This window comes from Dysidea avara, chromosome 4 (genome assembly GCF_963678975.1).
Source record: "Dysidea avara chromosome 4, odDysAvar1.4, whole genome shotgun sequence".
NCBI classification, from domain to species: domain Eukaryota; kingdom Metazoa; phylum Porifera; class Demospongiae; order Dictyoceratida; family Dysideidae; genus Dysidea; species Dysidea avara.
Genome location: NC_089275.1, coordinates 27,807,907 through 27,827,728, shown reverse-complemented (window position 1 = coordinate 27,827,728; position 19,822 = coordinate 27,807,907). Strand labels below are relative to the sequence as shown.

General features: G+C 36.0%; 1 protein-coding gene across 1 annotated transcript in view; it reads right to left on the bottom strand.

The window, feature by feature from the left end:
• The window catches only part of LOC136253723 (adhesion G protein-coupled receptor L2-like), a 65,555-nt gene extending 52,291 nt beyond the window's left edge, over nucleotides 1-13,264 (bottom strand). The window contains exons 1-4 of the mRNA XM_066046381.1: nucleotides 13,207-13,264; nucleotides 10,761-11,030; nucleotides 9,451-9,713; nucleotides 8,005-8,263 (exon numbers count right to left, since the gene is read on the bottom strand). Coding sequence (XP_065902453.1) covers nucleotides 8,005-8,263; nucleotides 9,451-9,713; nucleotides 10,761-11,030; nucleotides 13,207-13,264 — 850 coding nt within the window. The remainder of the gene's footprint in view (nucleotides 1-8,004; nucleotides 8,264-9,450; nucleotides 9,714-10,760; nucleotides 11,031-13,206) is intronic.
• Between the last annotated feature and the right edge of the window lie 6,558 nt (nucleotides 13,265-19,822).

Sequence of the window (19,822 nt, the reverse complement as noted above, 5' to 3'; positions counted from 1 at the left end):
GACCAGGGGCGGCGGGGCAGGTGAAAGAGTGAGGGGGCAAGGCCAGCTGTGAGTTGAAGATCAAAAAATAAATTAATAAAAGGTCACAACCTGCTAACAATAGCTGCTCACCACCAATTATATCTCCTTATTTATAATTACACATACATAGCAAAGTAATTTGCTATACTGCTTCTCTGAATAATGTGACTGCTCTATTAGAGTATTCAGATCATGACTGTTCTATTAGAGTATCTTGATCTTTTCTTGCAAACAGTGTCCCAAAAAAGTGGGGGGCCATGGCCCCCTGTCTCCACTGCCTATGTCATTGACTTAGTGGTGGGTTTTGGTAGTTTCAATCAAACCCTATTAAAATGTTGGTGAAGAGATAGCTCAGTCAGGGGCGGATCCAGACTTATGGAAAGTGGAGCGCTGAAATGTTATGTACATTAAAAAAAACTTAGACAAAAAAAATTACCTCAGCTGGGGCTTGAACCCTAGCATCCCTATTCATGGTCCATACTCATAAGCGCTGTACCACTGGTGCTGCAGCAACCACCTGCCTTAGTTTCTACCTTATAAATGTCCAACTGAAGTGAAGAATAAACCAAACCTGAACCTGACTATGACCCTAATGCTAATACTACTTGTCACATGCCTTAAACTACAAGACTAGAGGCAAACTACTGGTCACATGCCCTATAATCAAATACTCAGGGCATACTACTATGCCATCACAATAGTTGTCCGTGTTTGTTAACTGGTATCTAAGCCAAAACAACCAAGCTGTAAAAAAACAATGCGGCCCCCAAGGTGAAAAAAGATGTGAAATCCAAGGTGGCGGCCAAGAAATGGCTGTGATGGTAGGTTAATGGCAAAAATTTTAATTACAACAATTCAGGTGAATTTGTGTTGCCTCCTCCACTAGGATTCGGCACCAATTGCAAATTCACCTGAATTGTCATAATTAAAATTTTTGTCATTAACCTACCATCACAGCCATTTCTTGGCCGCCACCTTGGATTTCACATCTTTTTTCACCTTGGGGGCTGCACTCTTTTTTTACAGCTTGGCTGTTTTGGCTTAGATATCACTTCTTTTTGTATTGCAAGTCACAAAGCTGGCCATATGGCTTTGATGCTGCTTCCTTTTAACTTGTAAGGAATTTTGGAAGAAAGGAAATAATTGTGTGTATAGCTTCTGTCTGATGAAATATTTATATATTTAACATTGAATGATGATTATCACATACTGTAGTTAATAAGGTGACTTCTTACATAACAGAACTGTAGCTGAAAATCTCATTGCTTGTGGCTGAACTCTTTTCAGGGTGATTTGTTTCTAGCTGAACTCTTTACATGGTGATTTCTTTGTAGCTGAACTCTCTACAAGGTGACTTGTTCAAGCTGAACTCTCTACAGGGTGGCTGAATTCTCTACAGGGTGATTTGTTTGCAACTGAACTCTCTACAAGATGATTTGTTTCTAGCTGATCTCTCTATAGTGTAACTTGATGGTAGCTGAACTCTCTACAGGATGGTTTCTTTGTAGCTGATCTCTCTACAGAGTGACTTGTTTCTAGCTGATCTCTCTACAGGGTGACTTGTTTCTAGCTGATCTCTGGATGACTTGTTTCTAGCCGATCTCTCTAAATGGTGATTTGTTTCTAGTTGATCTCTCTAGAAGGTTATCTGTTTGTAATTGAACTCTCTACAAGATGGTTTCTTTGTAGCTGATCTCTCTTCAGGTTGACTTGTTTCCAGCTGATCTCTCTACAGAGTGACTTGTTTCTAGCTGATCACTGGATGACTTGTTTCTAGCTGATCTCTCTACACAGTGACTTGTTTCTAGCTGAACTCTCTATAGGGATTTCTGTTTGCGATCGAACTCTCTACAGGATGGTTTCTTTGTAGCTGATCTCGGTGACTTGTTTCTAGCTGATCTCTCTACAGGATGACTTGTTTCTAGCTGATCTCTGGATGACTTGTTTCTAGCTGATCTCTCTACACGGTGACTTTTTTCTAGCTGATCTCTCTACACGGTGACTTGTTTATAACTGAACTCTCTATAGGGCTTTCTGTCTGCAATTGAGCTCTCTACAGCATGGTTTCTTTGTAGGTGATCTCTCTACAGGGTGACTTGTTTCTAACTGATCTCTGGATGACTTGTTTCTAGCTGATCTCTCTACACGGTGACTTGTTTCTAGCTGATCTCTCTACACGGTGACTTGTTTCTAGCTGAACTCTCTATAGGGTTATCTGTTTGTAATTGAACTCTCTACAGGATGGTTTCTTTGTAGCTGCTCTCTCTATGGGGTGACTTGTTTCTAGCTGATCTCTCTACAGGGTGAACTTGTTTCTGGCTGAACTATCTACAGATGATTTGTTTGCAGCTGAACTCTCTACATGGTGGTTTCTTTGTAGCTGAACTTTCTACAAGGCGATTTCTTCTAGCTGATCTCTCTACAGGGTGATCTGTTCATAGCTGAACTTTCTACAGGGTGATTTGTTTGCAGCTGAACTCTTTATATGATGGTTTCTTTGTAGCTGAGCTCTGTACAAGGTAATTTATTCTAGCTGATCTCTCTATAGGGTGACTTGTTTGTAGCTGAACTATCTGCAGGGTGATTTGTTTGTAGTTGAACTCTCTACAAGGTGGTCCTTCTAGCTGATCTCTCTACAGGATGACTTTTTCTAGCTGAACTCTCTACAGGGTGATCTGTTCATAGCTGCACTCTCTACAGAGTGATAACTTTGTAGCTGAACTCTCTACATGGTGGTTTCTTTGTAACTAAACTCTCTATAATGTGATGTCTTGTAGCTGATCTCTCTACTGGATGACTACTTGTTTCTAGCTGATCTCTCTATAGACTTCTAAATTTCTCTATAGAGTTATAACATGTTTGTATAGCTGAACTCTTTACAGAGTGGTTTTTTTGATTGGTTGCTGAACTCTCCAGCTACACGGTGACTTGTTTGTACTACAGAGTGACTTGTTTGTAGCTGAAGTCTCTACAGAGTGACTTACTTGTAGCTCAGTGAACATTGCATAAAGTAACTTGTTTGTAGCTGATCTGGATGAACTCTCTACTGGGTAGCTTTTTTGTAGCTGAACCATAGGCGGCGGAAAGGGGGGAGCTAGGGGGCTAAAGCCCCCCCTCAGAATGATATCACACCGAAATTATCTTTCTTGGAGTGGGGCTGAAAACCGTGATAAAGATCGAGATACTCTAATAGAGCAGTCACTCTAATAAAGTAGTCAGTGTGTAGCGAGCTATGAAAGGATTTTTATGTAGTTTATCAGCTAGAAATGGTAGCTGGTGAGGTGGAAAGCTCTTGTCAGTTGGTTGCGACCTTTTTTTTTTTGGTCTCACCTTACCAAACTATAGAAATAAGTCTGGGTCAGCCCAGCCCCCCCTCATATCAACTACTTCCTCCGCCGCTGAGCTAAACCCTTTACGCAGTGACTTGTTTGTAGCTGAATTCTCTACAGAGTGACTTGTTGTCTCTACAAGGTGACTTGTTTATAGTTGAATTCTCTTCAGTGTGACTTATAATTTTCTGAATCTCTACAGCAACATATTTGTAGCTGAACTCTCTACAGGGTGACTTGCTTGTAGCTGAATTGTCTATAAGATTAACTGTTTGTAGCTGAACTCCTACAGAATAACTTGCAATGTAATATAATTCTATAATGGAGTAAGTTATAAAAGTAGCTGAATGTTCTATTAGGGTGACTGTTCTATTAGAGTATCTCGATCTCGCATATGCTACACGTAGTTGGCTTTGGAATCATAACTCAGTGGTTTGTAGTCCGATTCTTCTGTACTACTGCAAGGACATTCTATGATAATTATTCCAGCTACACACCGATTTTCAGCTCACTGCTCTAAGCGGTTTGCCTGGTAGGCGTGAAAACTAATAGTTTTTTTATTCATAAAAATCGATCGCGTAGTTGTGACATAGGTTGGGTTTTGTGTCATATTTCGATGGCCTTTAACTGGATTCATTTCAAACCACAAAAAGGCACTTCTACGATAGTTACTTCATCTACATAGCAATTTTCAGCTCATTCCTTCAAGCGGTTTACCCTGTGGGCGTGACAGACCTTCGACCTTATTTTACGCAAATAATTGGTCATAAACCATGAATATTCATCGGATTCCTATCAAACTTGGTACTGAGATTCGCCTTAATGATCCCTTTAAGTGTGCCAAATTTCAGCCCGATTTGAGTACGCATTCGCGTTTTATGGCGGGTTTTGCAAAGTGTGCGAAAAGAAGTAGAAGAAAAAAACTAAGAAAAAAAAAACTTTGGCCGTTCTTATTTCGGAAATGGCTTTAGCGATTTTCTTCAAATTTGGAATGTGGGCTCCCCTACCTAGCAGGCACTTCTGTAGCAAGTTTGATTTCAATTGGATAAGGAATGAAGCTACAAAGGTGTGAAAATTGCGTTTACTTTCTTCCTGTAAATATACTCATGGTGTGGCGTGCCGGCTTCTTGGGCCTCACGACGCACTACCGTGTGTCTTGATATGAAAAGTAAACAAACAAGTACAAGAAAAATTATGAGTTTGATTAGGGATTATGGACATAGTAAAAAGTAATGAAACAAGGGAGGTTCCTATTATTTGCAGATATGTGACCGGTTTGCAAAAAGGGGTCTTCCACACACATCCAATTCTATGAACTTGGAAGACCATAGCTTCATGTTCAAGAAAGGTACAAACCTAAAATATTATGTTGGTGTTCAATACTGGCTAAATTTCCAGTAAATATATTTTTCCAATTCCAAGTTATGAACTTTCAATTTGATGTGTGTGGAAGACCCCTTTACGCAAATCCGGTCACATATACTGGTGAACATTTAATCCCTGGTAGAGACTGAAATAGGCAGTATATCTACAGGTGTAGGTAACTACTACTTTTTATGACTATGATTACTTTATTAAAAAATCCTTTACCTTGTACATATATTTGTGATCAGATTGGCGAAAAGGGGTCTTATAGTCTTTCCAAATTTGACAAGTCATAACTCAATCATGTGTTCAACCTATTATCTTAATTACATCCAGGAATTGTGTTATGTTAGGAGTGTAAAGTGACCAAATTTCAGGCTGGTACCACCATACTCACAAGTCAAGTTATGGATTGTCAAGTACATACAATTGGAAAGGCTATACGGCCCCTTTTCATACATCTGGTCACATTTAATAGTTATACTATGGCCACTTGAGATTTGCCTGATTTATATACCTGCAGCCTTGGACCACATGTAAGTAATATTATACCACTTCTCACCTAATAGGTGAAGAACAAACCTGCATTCACCACATTATTTTTATACAGACGTTTGCAAACATCAATTGTGGGTTTAAATTGTCGGCATGAAAAGAAATTACTGTGGGTTTTGCTGGTTGTAGTGATACCAGTTTAAACCAAATAACTACTTTGTGGATGCCTAAAGTAACCTAAGGTGCTAAAATAAATGATTATTTAGGCATATAGTTTTAGAATGTCTGAGCCATCTTGTCATGTGGTTGAAATGTGCTGTATAGAAAAACAATTCCCACATTGCGAAAAAGATTATCTAGTGATGCCTAGTAACTGAACTACCGTATGCAATGCTGACTCGCTCCATTGTTTTTCCTTCAAAACAACACCTAGCCTAACCAAAAAAACATGTTAAACTCAAACACACAATTCAAAATTTTAAGCATCTTTATATTAATATTTAAAGGAAACTGATGCTTTGTAATTGCCTCAGCATCACAGGCAGTAGTGGTCTGGGCTATATCATGATCTTGCTCTAACAGGGCGATATCATGATATTGCCCTGTGGTCAGGGCAATGCATGAAATATACCATGTGCAAGTGCGAGGTCAGGTATATTGATGCCAACCACTCAGCCATTGTACTACTTCACATTTAGACAGGTGTAGCCAAAGTATCTGATATTCATTTTTGAGTGGTGCAGTGCTATGGTAGTCTTGGTTAGTTGGATTTATTGGCAAACGAGCGTGTGGTATACAAATACCGACTCAGTCCACCAGTTGTACTGTGTCCATATGAGTGAGTGCTGCATGTTTATTTGTTCCAAAGCAATTCATTTCCTTGATGTATTAGCCAAATTCATTGCTTTGTATTGTGATTTCCTTTGTTGGTCTGGTATGTCGTTTTGTTTGATGTCTGTAACTAATTAGTGGCCAGACTGTGTGGCCAAAAAGAGATAGTTAGCCTTGTTACAACCATTTGTAAACTAGTTTACAACTGATTTTGTGAAATGAAAGGTGGTGGCCATTTTGTTAATGATAATACATTTAAACAATACACAAAGTCATTATTAAAATTATTTTCATTAACATCATTGCAGCCATTTCATGGCAGCCACCTAACTTTTTGATAATTAAAATAACTATCAATACGGATTTAAATAATATTATACTATCACTTACTGAGGTATATAAATTCATTGTGCAAGATTCTGTGGCAGCTTTTTGGGGATGCTATTAATTTATTGTTTGGAGAATTCTAGCTGTTGTCGGCATTACTTTTGCAAACCTTTGACTCATAACTAGGGGCCCACAGAATGATTTTGAGAATAATATATGGTATAAGGAAGTAGAGATATATTCTGAGAATTGACATAATAAATTGTGAATAATCAACAATTTCACTTGCAGTATGTAGTAAAGTTCTTTTGGAGACACTTCTTTAATACTTCTGGTGTAAAACTGGAATGAAAAGGAATGAGAACCTCTATTGAAATTGCTACTCAAGTACTCATCCTACTAAAAAATCACAGATGAGTTTGCAACTGCTCTATTAGAGTGTCTTGATATTGTAAGTTGCAGTTTAACACTAGAAACTGCATTAAAAGTAGTAAAATGCAAATCACTTTAAAAATTAATTATGGGAATAGTATATAAAGAAAACAGAATTGCTAGAGGGAGTGATTAAGACATAATTATTCTGAGGGTCCCTACTTGCAACATTCATTCTCATTAAGATATGACTGTCCTTATTATAACAATTATTTGGCTTTGTAATACAAATTACAGAATGAAGATATTTTATTCAAGCACTAGAATATGATCTATTTTTTTTGTTATGGTGCCCACATTCTCAGTTTTGTATTATGTGAAAGCATTGCCACGAGTGCTATATGAAAAATAAAGCACGAGGCACATGGCTGAGAGGCTAATAAAGCATGAGATGAAGCCGAATGCTTTATTAGCATTGAGGCCAAGCTCTGAGTGTTTTATTTTTCATATAGCACGAGCAAGGAAATGCTTTGAATAATTTATGGAACTTTCTAGTTGTGTAGCTTCACCATACACTAGGACTCATAATTAACATGCATTGCATGAACTATTAGCAGCCTGAATGCACACAAACTAGTTTAACAAAGTAACTCACGCGTAGTTCACCATAGTTTGGCATAGTAGTTTACTGCGTATTTTGGCAGGTTTTGTCACAACCCACAATTGATTCTATTGTGACACATGGTGAAGTATTTCCGTGATATCTCCAGGACTTGTCCGCTTACATTAACAAACGTAACAGCAACGTTACCTTCTCCCACCCATCATAGAAGCATTTAAATACCTATGTCTATAAATGCGATCCAGTAGTAGAACTCGTATCGGCTGGGGTGATTGACTACTCAGCGTGGCGAGGGCTATCAGCCTTCTCTGGCTTGGGGGATTAGTTGTACTGGAATGAATGCCGCAGGCTATTAGTCTGCACTAAGGCACTTGGCAACTGTGCTTTATTGCCCACAAAAAGTGCTTTATTGTACCACAAAGAGTGCTTTATTGTAGGATTAAAGCGCTCTTTGCGGTGCAATAAAGCACTTTTTGTGGGCAATAAAGTACTGTTTGCCCTAAAGTGTACTTTATGAAATTTAAAGTACACTTTTTCTTTTGATCTCACCCACGCAAAGTTCTATAAATGCAGAAAATTACATTTAATTCACATTCATTCATATCCTTCAAGGAAATGTGATAATAAAACATGTATCCTTACAGCTTGACTGGAATGACAACACTTGAAATCCTTGATTTGTTAAGTCAAAACCAGTAGGGAAAAGTGTGCTATGGTTGGTTGTCAGTATATTCTGGATATCTGTCAAAATATCTGCACTGGATAGTGGCATGGTTTGCAGATTAAAAGATATTGAAAAACTCATAAACATCACTCCAGTGTTTGAGCTATAATAATTCCAAGTTCTATTCACAGCATTACCAATATCCAGTGTAAGATCATCCTGTAATACTCCTAATACCTGTATAATTTATATATACCAAATATAATTATATGAAATGTTATGACATTGCAAAAAAATATTAATGGTCTACGGGTAACTTTATCATGGGATTTTCTTATGATTGCAGAGCAAAAACCACATTGAAGTCAATTTACAATAATTATCATCATTCATTAAAAGACTGTAAAACTTGTGCTATACTATTTGTCAATGCTATGAATTGCAATATAGAATATGGAATCTCCTCAAACATCTAAAATTGTAAGAATTGCTTTAAGTATGTACATGATGAGCTGAACACTCAAACCATTTAATTATGCTAGGATGGAATTACTCATGTTATGGAAATTTTGCTCATTTGTAGTCCTGGTTGATCTGCTAAAAATATATCAAAATCTTTTCATTTAATTGGTTGACACAATTAATATTTAAGACCAATCAAAATTCTCACCATAAACTTCATTAGTTATACTTTGACAATAGCCTATTATGCTTTAAGCAGTACTTAAAGATTGAGCCTAATATGCTCAAAATTATGCTTTCAAAATCAAGGTTATGCTCAAGAGCTTTGTTGCAGCATACCGGCATTTCCTGACTGTTGTATTACAGTAAGTGACTGCTCTATTAGAGTATGTCGATCTTGCTATGGAAAAGTGGAAATAGTCAGCCAAAAATAGTGAAAACAATAAACATTAAATGTTTCCTTGCTATGAAATACAATGACAATGTGTTGTGTGCTCATGTTTTGCTATCCCTATGGCACATGCATTGTGAATTTCAATTAAATGTTGAAAGTCATCCTATATACGCTGCCATAATACTTGATGCTTTTGTTGGCCTATTATACTTGAAATTATAGTGGCATAATTGGTACAAGTCTAGAAGCCATAAAAGTACTGTTTCCCTTTCCCACACTTGTATTGGAACCAAACCGCACATGTTTGCTCTTGACATCTTTATTTTCATAACTAATCATAATTATTAAGGTATACTTTCTTTTTTCTCTGTTTTCACAGGGCTAAGCTCAGCTTGTACATACTCTGACTTGTAGATACTATGGTCACAGCTTGTTATTCCAGTGTGTACTTAAAGTTTTCTCAATTTGTCATGGAATCACAACTTAATCTCTCTTTCATTGGATGGTAAACCAATTTTTTAATAAGATCATTGATAACAGCAATTCACATTAACTAACAGTCGCTCACATTATCAGTAATGTTCACTGGAGTTACCACATCAGTATTGTTCGTAGCCACAGTAAAGTAAACTATCACAACGGGTTTTGAGCCTATGAACATGGTGCAGTTTCTTAGATCAACCGGAGACCAACTTCCATTACTCCTACACTGTCGACCAACATTAACACCAGAACGAAAACTGGGATGAAGTTGTGAACATGATTGAGTGAATAGTGAATCCTGTCTACTGTTAGGCCAGAACAAAGCTTCTGAGAAATCCTCTTTGCACACTGATAAAACAATGAAAAAATAGAATGCTAAAATAAGCTACATAACATAATGCTAGAAGTATTGGTTGAGAAACTATCAAGCAAAGTTTTAGTTGGTATTGTGTATGACAGAACTTTAGAACCAACAGCAGTATACAACACACAACATGCAGAACATAACATACATAAAAGTTGAGGTTCACTTAATACAACAGTCACATGATAATAATACGTATATATGACTATTCTGATATATACTCTACAACAATCAGACCATAATTGAGAGAAGTTCTGAAGCATTGCTTAAAAGTGTGATAAGCAATAAAAACCATGAATACTATAACCTATATAATGTCTATTAGTGCAAATAAATATCACAATTTAATATAATAGCATTTAATATAATATATTAAATGCTATATTAATATATTAATTTAATATAATATAGTTTAGCACTATCATACATCACAACCACTGCACTGTATAGTGCAAAAGTTTAATATGCAAATTTCTTTATGAATCAGATTTTGAAGAGTGAAATATTTGTAGTACAGAATATAACACTTTAATGAAACATTTTAAGGAGCAATTTTTACTGGATTGCAATTTTATATACCTCATTAAATTTTTGTACTATGGCATGGCTATTTGTACAGCAAACAGAAGAATTCAATTTTTTTTACTATTTGTCCAATCCATCTTAACTGGTCAACTCTTGGTGGAACAGATGTTTCACATCATTAAACCCTAGCTTGCCTTAATCTCAATAAAAACTTACCTTTAGTAGTAGCTATCCCCAAACTCACCATAACTTACCTTCATACACTCGTAGCTCACAAGCCTTCATGTGTACATTCGTGAAAGATATCATATGCTCAACAATGAAGGCTTGGTTAGCTTTTTCAGTTGTATACCTGGGTGTATTCCTGTCTTTTGCATTATTTTTGTTCAGCAATTTTAAGACTAACTTTCACATGATTGCCACATGAATATATAGTATTGCTCTTTGTACCACAGTATAATATTATGGTACTAAATTTGCATAAGAACTTACAGTACGGTATTTACCTTGTACAACATTTACGGAAATATGTTGTTCTGCTGTTGTCCCACCAGCTGTGGCTATACATGTGTACACTCCACTGTGAGTAGGTAGAGCATTTCCAATGGTAAGGTTGTGATTGTTTGGTGAAGAAAATGTAATACTACCTACTACAATGTTTGTTCCATTGTGTAACCAAATCAAGGAGAGTTCAATTATGGATGGTGAACATGATATATTAACTGATTGTCCTTCCAGTATTGTAACTGATGTGAATGATCTTGTAATTGTTAATTCTACACAAAAATATTAATATTACCTTAAAATAGTACATCCAACATCTTTACATTCTCAATGGCATAATCTAGTTTCCTTTCAAATCATTACTTAGTACAGTAGGTACATCTGTATAGCTACAGTACACTGTACATATGTACTGCAGTTCAGTAGTTTCTAAAGTAACATTATTGGCTATATGCATAGATGGTAGCATAATTTTGGGAATAACGGGCATTTCTTAAAAAGCACAATAGGTGAGTTTGAGCACTTCTCAAGAAAAATTTTGGAGCACAATAGTCTCATGCCTAATGAGCACCTCAACTATCAATTGACGACTTGAAAGTGAAGTGACCATTACACATCATTATTTTTCAGCTGTTACACAGCATTACAAGAAGCACCTCTGCTAACAATCCAGTTGTCATGTAAAATACGGATGATTCCCATTTAGAAATACAAGGAAGCTATCATGTGCTACTGCAAATCAACACCTTGGGCTGTCAGCTAAAGAAATGGGACACAAAGGAGGACAACGATAAGTTCATGATACATGTAGCAGTGGGCCAAAAGGCATTTGTCAGGCTGAAGTAATGTCAAAGAATGAAAAAATCAAGACCGTAACCTTAGCCATGCTTGTACAAAGGCATTAGTAAGCCAGTCAGGCAGCAGAAAATCTATTGAATAAAAAATTTTTAAATATTTGTAGCAATGTATTCACCTCATGTATTCACCTCATGTATTCGTAATCAGTCTTATGGGTACATTTAACACATTAAATATTTAGTTCTGAAACATTGCATTATAAGTTAAATTCCTGCCTATTTATGGGTAGAATAAACCATAGATACCTTGAATTACAAGAAAAAATTTAAAATATTAGAAAAATATTTTTCTGCTATTAACAGTACCATGCTAGCTAGTTTCAAAAATTTCAGATGTTTCAGGCATGACCATAAAGGTGATTATCCAAAATTCGGTAACAAATATGCCGAACATAATAGGCTAGAGTGGATGCCAGCATAATGCTAGCATATTAGGTGGATATTTCAAACTGTGAAACTTAATTCCATGAAATACACAAATGCTTCCTAACAGAGCTAGCAGTCAGTGGAAACTACAAACTGCAATAGAGTACTCAAGTGTATTATACATGGACTTTCTTTAAATGTCAGTGTACTCTTCAGAGCAAGAGCATTAATTTGACACCAAAGTTTGTGAATTTTGAACCATTTATGGGTAATACAGATGAAAAAATGACCACTTTTAAGTATTAAATTGGATGTAAAAGTCACAAAAAGTCAAATCTGAGGTGGCTCCCCATCAAAAAATACCCTTTATGATACATAGATCTTAGATCAATTCTCTTTAATAGAACAGTCACTCTGTAGTGAAATACTTTTAATATTAGAGCATTCACTGATTAAAATGTTCCAAGACAATTGTAAGAAATGTTGCTAACCTACAAGTATAATGCAAGCCAATGGGAACACTGAAGAGCAGAATAGATGAAAATTTTGGGAAATTCTGAAAGCATTTTGGGCAAAAGTTTGCATATATATGACTCAGGCCTAAACATGTTTCTAGCTAATTACCCACTAGGCCACACTACACATCAAACCAAAAGAAATTCCAAAAGAATTGTTGTGCTATGATTTACAGTATATAGAAGGTATAACTTTCAGGTATATACGTAGTAAATTTTTGAGGGTGTGTGGGAGAATTTCATGCATCCCCATTGAATAAGTGCATATTATACAGGTCAGCATCTATTCTTGAACTTAATAAACTTCTAACTTCCCTTTGCCACTTGCATGTATGTACTTCAGTATTCCACTTATCATACAACAAGGCAGTATTGTATAGCACAGTAGAAGTCACAAAGATTTGCACTTTCTTAAAAAAACAAAAAAATCTAGCCTCACCTTTTCTTCACAAAGCTTAGCAATATTGGATAGGCATAATCAAGCCAAAAATTTCAGACCTAAATGTAGGTTTAATGGATTTTTAAAAATGTCATTTAACCGATTTCCTATTGACTAAAATTATATGACTAAATGACTGACGCTTCAGCCAAGCATAACTCCACTATGTTAAATGCAACAAACTTGATTTCTTAACTGTTAAGCATTGCTTAGGCCCAAGAAGTACATTTCATCTGCTGATGCAGCTACAATGCGTGTATCATGGACTTACCTTTCTCCTTGTGCTCTCCACTACACCAGTAGATTATGATTTGTGGGTAGTACGTCATGGATTCCTGCTTATATACTATCATGAGCATCAGTGTATTCAAGAGTGAATTCAGAGGCACTTCTTGTACTGTTCTTCATTTATAGCATTGTGTGACTGACCAAACATAGCTGAAAGCTAAGTACAATGGCCACTTTACATTTTAGCAATTTATAGACTTGGTACACAACTAGACACAAACTTTATCAGGTTTTTTACTGCCCTTTCCTTTGATGTGATACACATGGCTACAAAGGAATATAAAGCACACTTTGATATAAACTACAGCACACTATGGCACAGTATGGAATATGAACCACACTTTTCCTCTCTGAACTTAGCATACATTAAATAATAGTAGGGATGAAAGAAATAAAAAATTATGAAACAAAGGAGGCAAATGACAATTTCATGGATTTAGCTTACAAGCATTACTTTACTGGATATGTACATATGAATGATATGTACTAGAAATTTGGGTATAGTTTGTAGCTAAACGGAATAAATAAAGTAAGCTAAAAAACAGTGGCAATCAAAGCATATCAACTAATTACACTTTACAACATTTAGCAAAACCACTAAAATTCTACTAAACAAACATAAAATATTATTGGAGTTACTTCCCTCATTATACTTACCACTATTCATACAAGGATTAGGATCACAATCATCTATGTTAGTTGTACAATTCTCACCAGTAAAACCATCCACACAATTACAAGTGAAAGAGTTAACTCCATCTGTACAAGTTCCATTATTCATACAAGGATTAGGATCACAATCATCTATGTTAGTTGTACAGTCCTCTCCAGTAAAACCATCCACACAATTGCATACGAAAGAATTAACTCCATCTGTACAAGTTCCACTATTCATACAAGGATTAGAATCACAATCATCTATGTTAGTTGTACAATTCTCTCCAGAAAAGCCATCCACACAATTACATGTGAAAGAATTAACTCCATCTGTACAAGTTCCATTTTTCATGCAAGGATTAGGATCACAATCATTTATGTTAGTTGTACAATTCTCTCCAGTAAAGCCATCCACACAATTACATGTGAAAGAATTTACTCCATCTGTACAAGTTCCATTTTTCATGCAAGGATTAGGATCACAATCATCTATGTTAGTTGTACAGTTCTCTCCAGTAAAGCCATCCACACAATTACATGTGAAAGAATTAACTCCATCTGTACAAGTTCCATTTTTCATACAAGGATTAGGATCACAATCATCTATGTTAGTTGTACAGTTCTCTCCAGTAAAGCCATCCACACAATTACATGTGAAAGAATTAACTCCATCTGTACAAGTTCCATTATTCATACAAGGATTAGGATCACAATCATCTATGTTAGTTGTACAGTTCTCTCCAGTAAAACCATCCACACAATTGCATGTGAAAGAGTTAACTCCATCTGTACAAGTTCCATTATTCATACAAGGATTAGGATCACAATCATCTATGTTAGTTGTACAGTTCTCTCCAGTAAAACCATCCACACAATTGCATGTGAAAGAGTTAACTCCATCTGTACAAGTTCCATTTTTCATACAAGGATTAGGATCACAATCATCTATGTTAGTTGTACAGTTCTCTCCAGTAAAACCATCCACACAATTGCATGTGAAAGAGTTAACTCCATCTGTACAAGTTCCATTTTTCATACAAGGATTAGGATCACAATCATCTATGTTAGCTGTACAATTCTCTCCAGTAAAACCATCCACACAATTGCATATGAAAGAGTTAACTCCATCTGTACAAGTTCCATTTTTCATACAAGGATTAGGATCACAATCATCTATGTTAGTTGTACAGTTCTCTCCAGTAAAACCATCCACACAATTACATGTGAAAGAATTAACTCCATCTGTACAAGTTCCATTTTTCATACAAGGATTAGGATCACAATCATCTATGTTAGTTGTACAGTTCTCTCCAGTAAAGCCATCCACACAATTACATGTGAAAGAATTAACTCCATCTGTACAAGTTCCATTTTTCATGCAAGGATTAGGATCACAATCATCTATGTTAGTTGTACAATTCTCTCCAGTAAAACCATCCACACAATTGCATGTGAAAGAGTTAACTCCATCTGTACAAGTTTCATTTTTCATACAAGGATTAGGATCACAATCATCTATGTTAGTTGTACAGTTCTCTCCAGTAAAGCCATCCACACAATTACATGTGAAAGAATTAACTCCATCTGTACAAGTTCCATTTTTCATGCAAGGATTAGGATCACAATCATCTATGTTAGTTGTACAGTTCTCTCCAGTAAAGCCATCCACACAATTACATGTGAAAGAATTAACTCCATCTGTACAAGTTCCATTTTTCATGCAAGGATTAGGATCACAATCATCTATGTTAGTTGTACAGTTCTCTCCAGTAAAGCCATCCACACAATTGCATGTGAAAGAATTAACTCCATCTGTACAAGTTCCATTATTCATACAAGGATTAGGATCACAATCATCTATGTTAGTTGTACAGTTCTCTCCAGTAAAGCCATCCACACAATTACATGTGAAAGAATTAACTCCATCTGTACAAGTTCCATTTTTCATGCAAGGATTAGGATCACAATCATCTATGTTAGTTGTACAGTTCTCTCCAGTAAAGCCATCCACACAATTGCATGTGAAAGAATTAACTCCATCTGTACAAGTTCCATTATTCATACAAGGATTAGGATCACAATAATCTATGTTAGTTGTACAGTTCTCTCCAGTAAAGCCATCCACACAATTACATGTGAAAGAATTAACTCCATCTGTACAAGTTCCATTTTTCATGCAAGGATTAGGATCACAATCATCTATGTTAGTTGTACAGTTCTCTCCAGTAAAGCCATCCACACAATTGCATGTGAAAGAATTAACTCCATCTGTACAAGTTCCATTATTCATACAAGGATTAGGATCACAATCATCTATGTTAGTTGTACAGTTCTCTCCAGTAAAGCCATCCACACAATTACATGTGAAAGAATTAACTCCATCTGTACAAGTTCCATTTTTCATGCAAGGATTAGGATCACAATCATCTATGTTAGTTGTACAGTTCTCTCCAGTAAAGCCATCCACACAATTGCATGTGAAAGAATTAACTCCATCTGTACAAGTTCCATTATTCATACAAGGATTAGGATCACAATAATCTATGTTAGTTGTACAGTTCTCTCCAGTAAAGCCATCCACACAATTACATGTGAAAGAATTAACTCCATCTGTACAAGTTCCATTTTTCATACAAGGATTAGGATCACAATCATCTATGTTAGTTGTACAGTTCTCTCCAGTAAAGCCATCCACACAATTGCATGTGAAAGAATTAACTCCATCTGTACAAGTTCCATTATTCATACAAGGATTAGGATCACAATCATCTATGTTAGCTGTACAATTCTCTCCAGTAAAACCATCCACACAATTGCATGTAAAAGAGTTGACTCCATCTGTACAGGTTCCACTATTCATACAAGGATTAGAATCACAATCATCTATGTTAGTTGTACAGTTCTCTCCAGTAAAACCATCCACACAATTACATGTGAAAGAATTAACTCCATCTGTACAAGTTCCATTTTTCATACAAGGATTAGGATCACAATCATCTATGTTAGTTGTACAGTTCTCTCCAGTAAAGCCATCCACACAATTGCATGTGAAAGAATTAACTCCATCTGTACAAGTTCCATTATTCATACAAGGATTAGGATTACAATCATCTATGTTAATTGTTGTACAATTCATTCCAGTAAAACCATCTATAGAATTACAAGTGAAAGAATTAACCATATGTACAGTTTTAAGGCTTTATAAGGTCAATGCTAGAAGAAAGAGTATATAGCATAATAATACATAGGGCAGGCATAAGCATGTTAACTTAGTTGATCTGAACTGATCCTTTATAGTAGAGCGGCTTAGCTAGCAAAAATGAGCAAATTGTGCACTTTGTGCAGAAAGTATTAAACTTTACACATAGTACCTACCTACCTACTTACCATGAAGTGTATTTTGAGATGTGGAGCCATCACATATTTGACCTTTGGTATCCACTACAACTAATTTTATGCTCACAAATAATGACCGTTGTATATATTTCACCCATACAACACTCAATTTGTTCAAACTAGGTGCCACATTTTGAATATCTCTATCCATGAAATAAGTTGATACTTGTTGCAAACTCATAGCATATCCCATTTCAAAGTTATGGTAATTTTTTACCAGCAGCAAATTCATATAAATCCAACTGCCCACGTGATTACACTCTTCATCTACATTTCGTTTGCCACTCAATTTTTGTATATTTTTTAAGCTAATCATGAGTACTGCAGGTTACATATACAACCAAAAAGTGGAGAGATATCCAGGGGTGGGGCATGTACATTTGGGTCAGTGCTTTTTTACCCCCCCCCCCCCCCCCCCCCTTTACCCCCTTTGACAAATGAACTCCTTAATCTCTAAATTAAAATCTCAGTGAATATGTCAACAACAACTGAATGAAATACATGACACGTGTATTTTGTCAGGTATGTACAATAACCCAGAACTGTACCTGAGAATACAAGCATGAGATTACTTCTGATCATTCTCAGGTACTGTAGATCATTCTCAGGTACTTTAGGATTGTATCTGAGAATGCACCTGATGGAATCTAAAATATCCTAGGTGCATGGCATGCCCCTTTAGATGCCTCGTGTGTGAACTAGCCATGACTGCAAAGATGTTTAAAACCATCGTCCCCCATTATTCTCATTGTGACTCCTCTTTAGTCATTTCCTAGATAAAGGTCTCTGCTAGTACTGTTTATAAAACCTGTATGCTAAATTTTATTGCTGTAAAGCTTTGGAAAATATTTTATCGAAGTCGTTAGCTTTTTAGCTATACTTGCAAACAAGGAACACGTTTTGCTATATAGAACCAAATTGTGAAATTCAAATTGTCTAATTGGTTAAGCACTCAGACTCCACCACATCTTGGGTGTGTGTCTCTCTAAAGGCAAATATATATTTAAGGGGATACAAGATGTAGGTATAGTTCATGACCATAATCTCCCTATAGTCAGTCCACAAAATTAGCTATCAATACAGTATTACATAAGTATAAGGCTTTAAAGGCTTTTCAACAAATGTGACCGATAGTAGCATGTATAACACTAGAGTTTTATGCATCAAAATATTATTGTTATATATATCTAATCCAAAACAGCCAAGCTGTAAAAAAAGAGTGCAGCCCTCAAAGAGGCTATGGTGAAAAAAGATGTGAAATCCAAGGTGGGCTTAGGTGGCGGCCAAGAAATGGCTGTGATGGTAGGTTAATGGTAAAAAAATATTTAATAACGACAATTCAGATGAATTTGGTGCCGCTTGGTCTTGGCACAAAATACACCTGAATTGTCATTATTAAAATTTTTACCATTAACCTACCATCAAAGCCATTTCTTTGCCGCCACCTTCGATTTCACATCTTTTCACCATTGCCTTTTTGAGGGCCACACACTTTTATTACGGCTTGGCTGTTTTGGATTAGATTTCACTTCTTTTTGTATTTGACTTTGGGACTTTTTTAACCTATCTTTTTTTTCTTTACCACAGGAAGAAGAAAAGATGAAGCAGGTGATAAATACTTTAAATAATTTCTGATTTTATTAGTAAATGTACAAATTATATATATATATAATATTACAGAACTCTCTACATGATTATTTCTTTGTAACTGAACACTCCCTACAAAGTGACTTCTTCTAGCTGATCTCTCTACAGGGTGATTTATTTGTAGCTGAACTCTCCACAAGGTAATTCTTCTAGCTGATCTCTGTACAGGGTGAATTGTTTGTAGCTGAACTCTCTACATGGTGGTTTCGTTATAACTGAACTCTCTACAAGGTGACTTCTTCTAGCTGATCTTTCTACAGGGTGATTTATTTGTAGCTGAACTCTCTACAGGTTATTTGCTTGCAGCTGAACTCTCTACATGGTGGTTTCTTTGTAACTGAACTCTCTACCAGGTGACATCTTCTAGTTGATCTTTCTACAGGGTGATTTGTTTGTAGCTGAACTCTCCACAAGGTAATTTCTTCTAGCTGATCTCTGTATACGGTGATTTGTTTGTAGCTGAACTCTCTACAAGGTAACTTCTTCTAGCTAATGTCTTTACAGGGTCACTAGTTGTAGCTGAAGTCTTTACATGGTGGTTTTTTGTAAATGAACTTGAACTTTATACAAGATGACTTCTTCTAGCTGATGTCTCTACAGAGTGATTTGTTTGTAGTTGAACTCTCTACATAATGGTTTCTTTGTAGCTGAACTCTCTACATGGTAAATTCTTCTAGCTGATGTCTTTACAGGGTCACTAGTTGTAGCTGAACTCTCTACATGGCGGTTTCTTTGTAAATGAACTCTATACAAGATGACTTCTTCTAGCTGATCTTTCTACAGGGTGATTTCTTTGTAGTGAACTTTCTACATGGTGGTTTCTTTGTAACTGAACTCTCTACAAGGTGACTTCTTCTAGATGATCTCTCTATAGGGTGATTTGTTTGTAGCTGAACTCT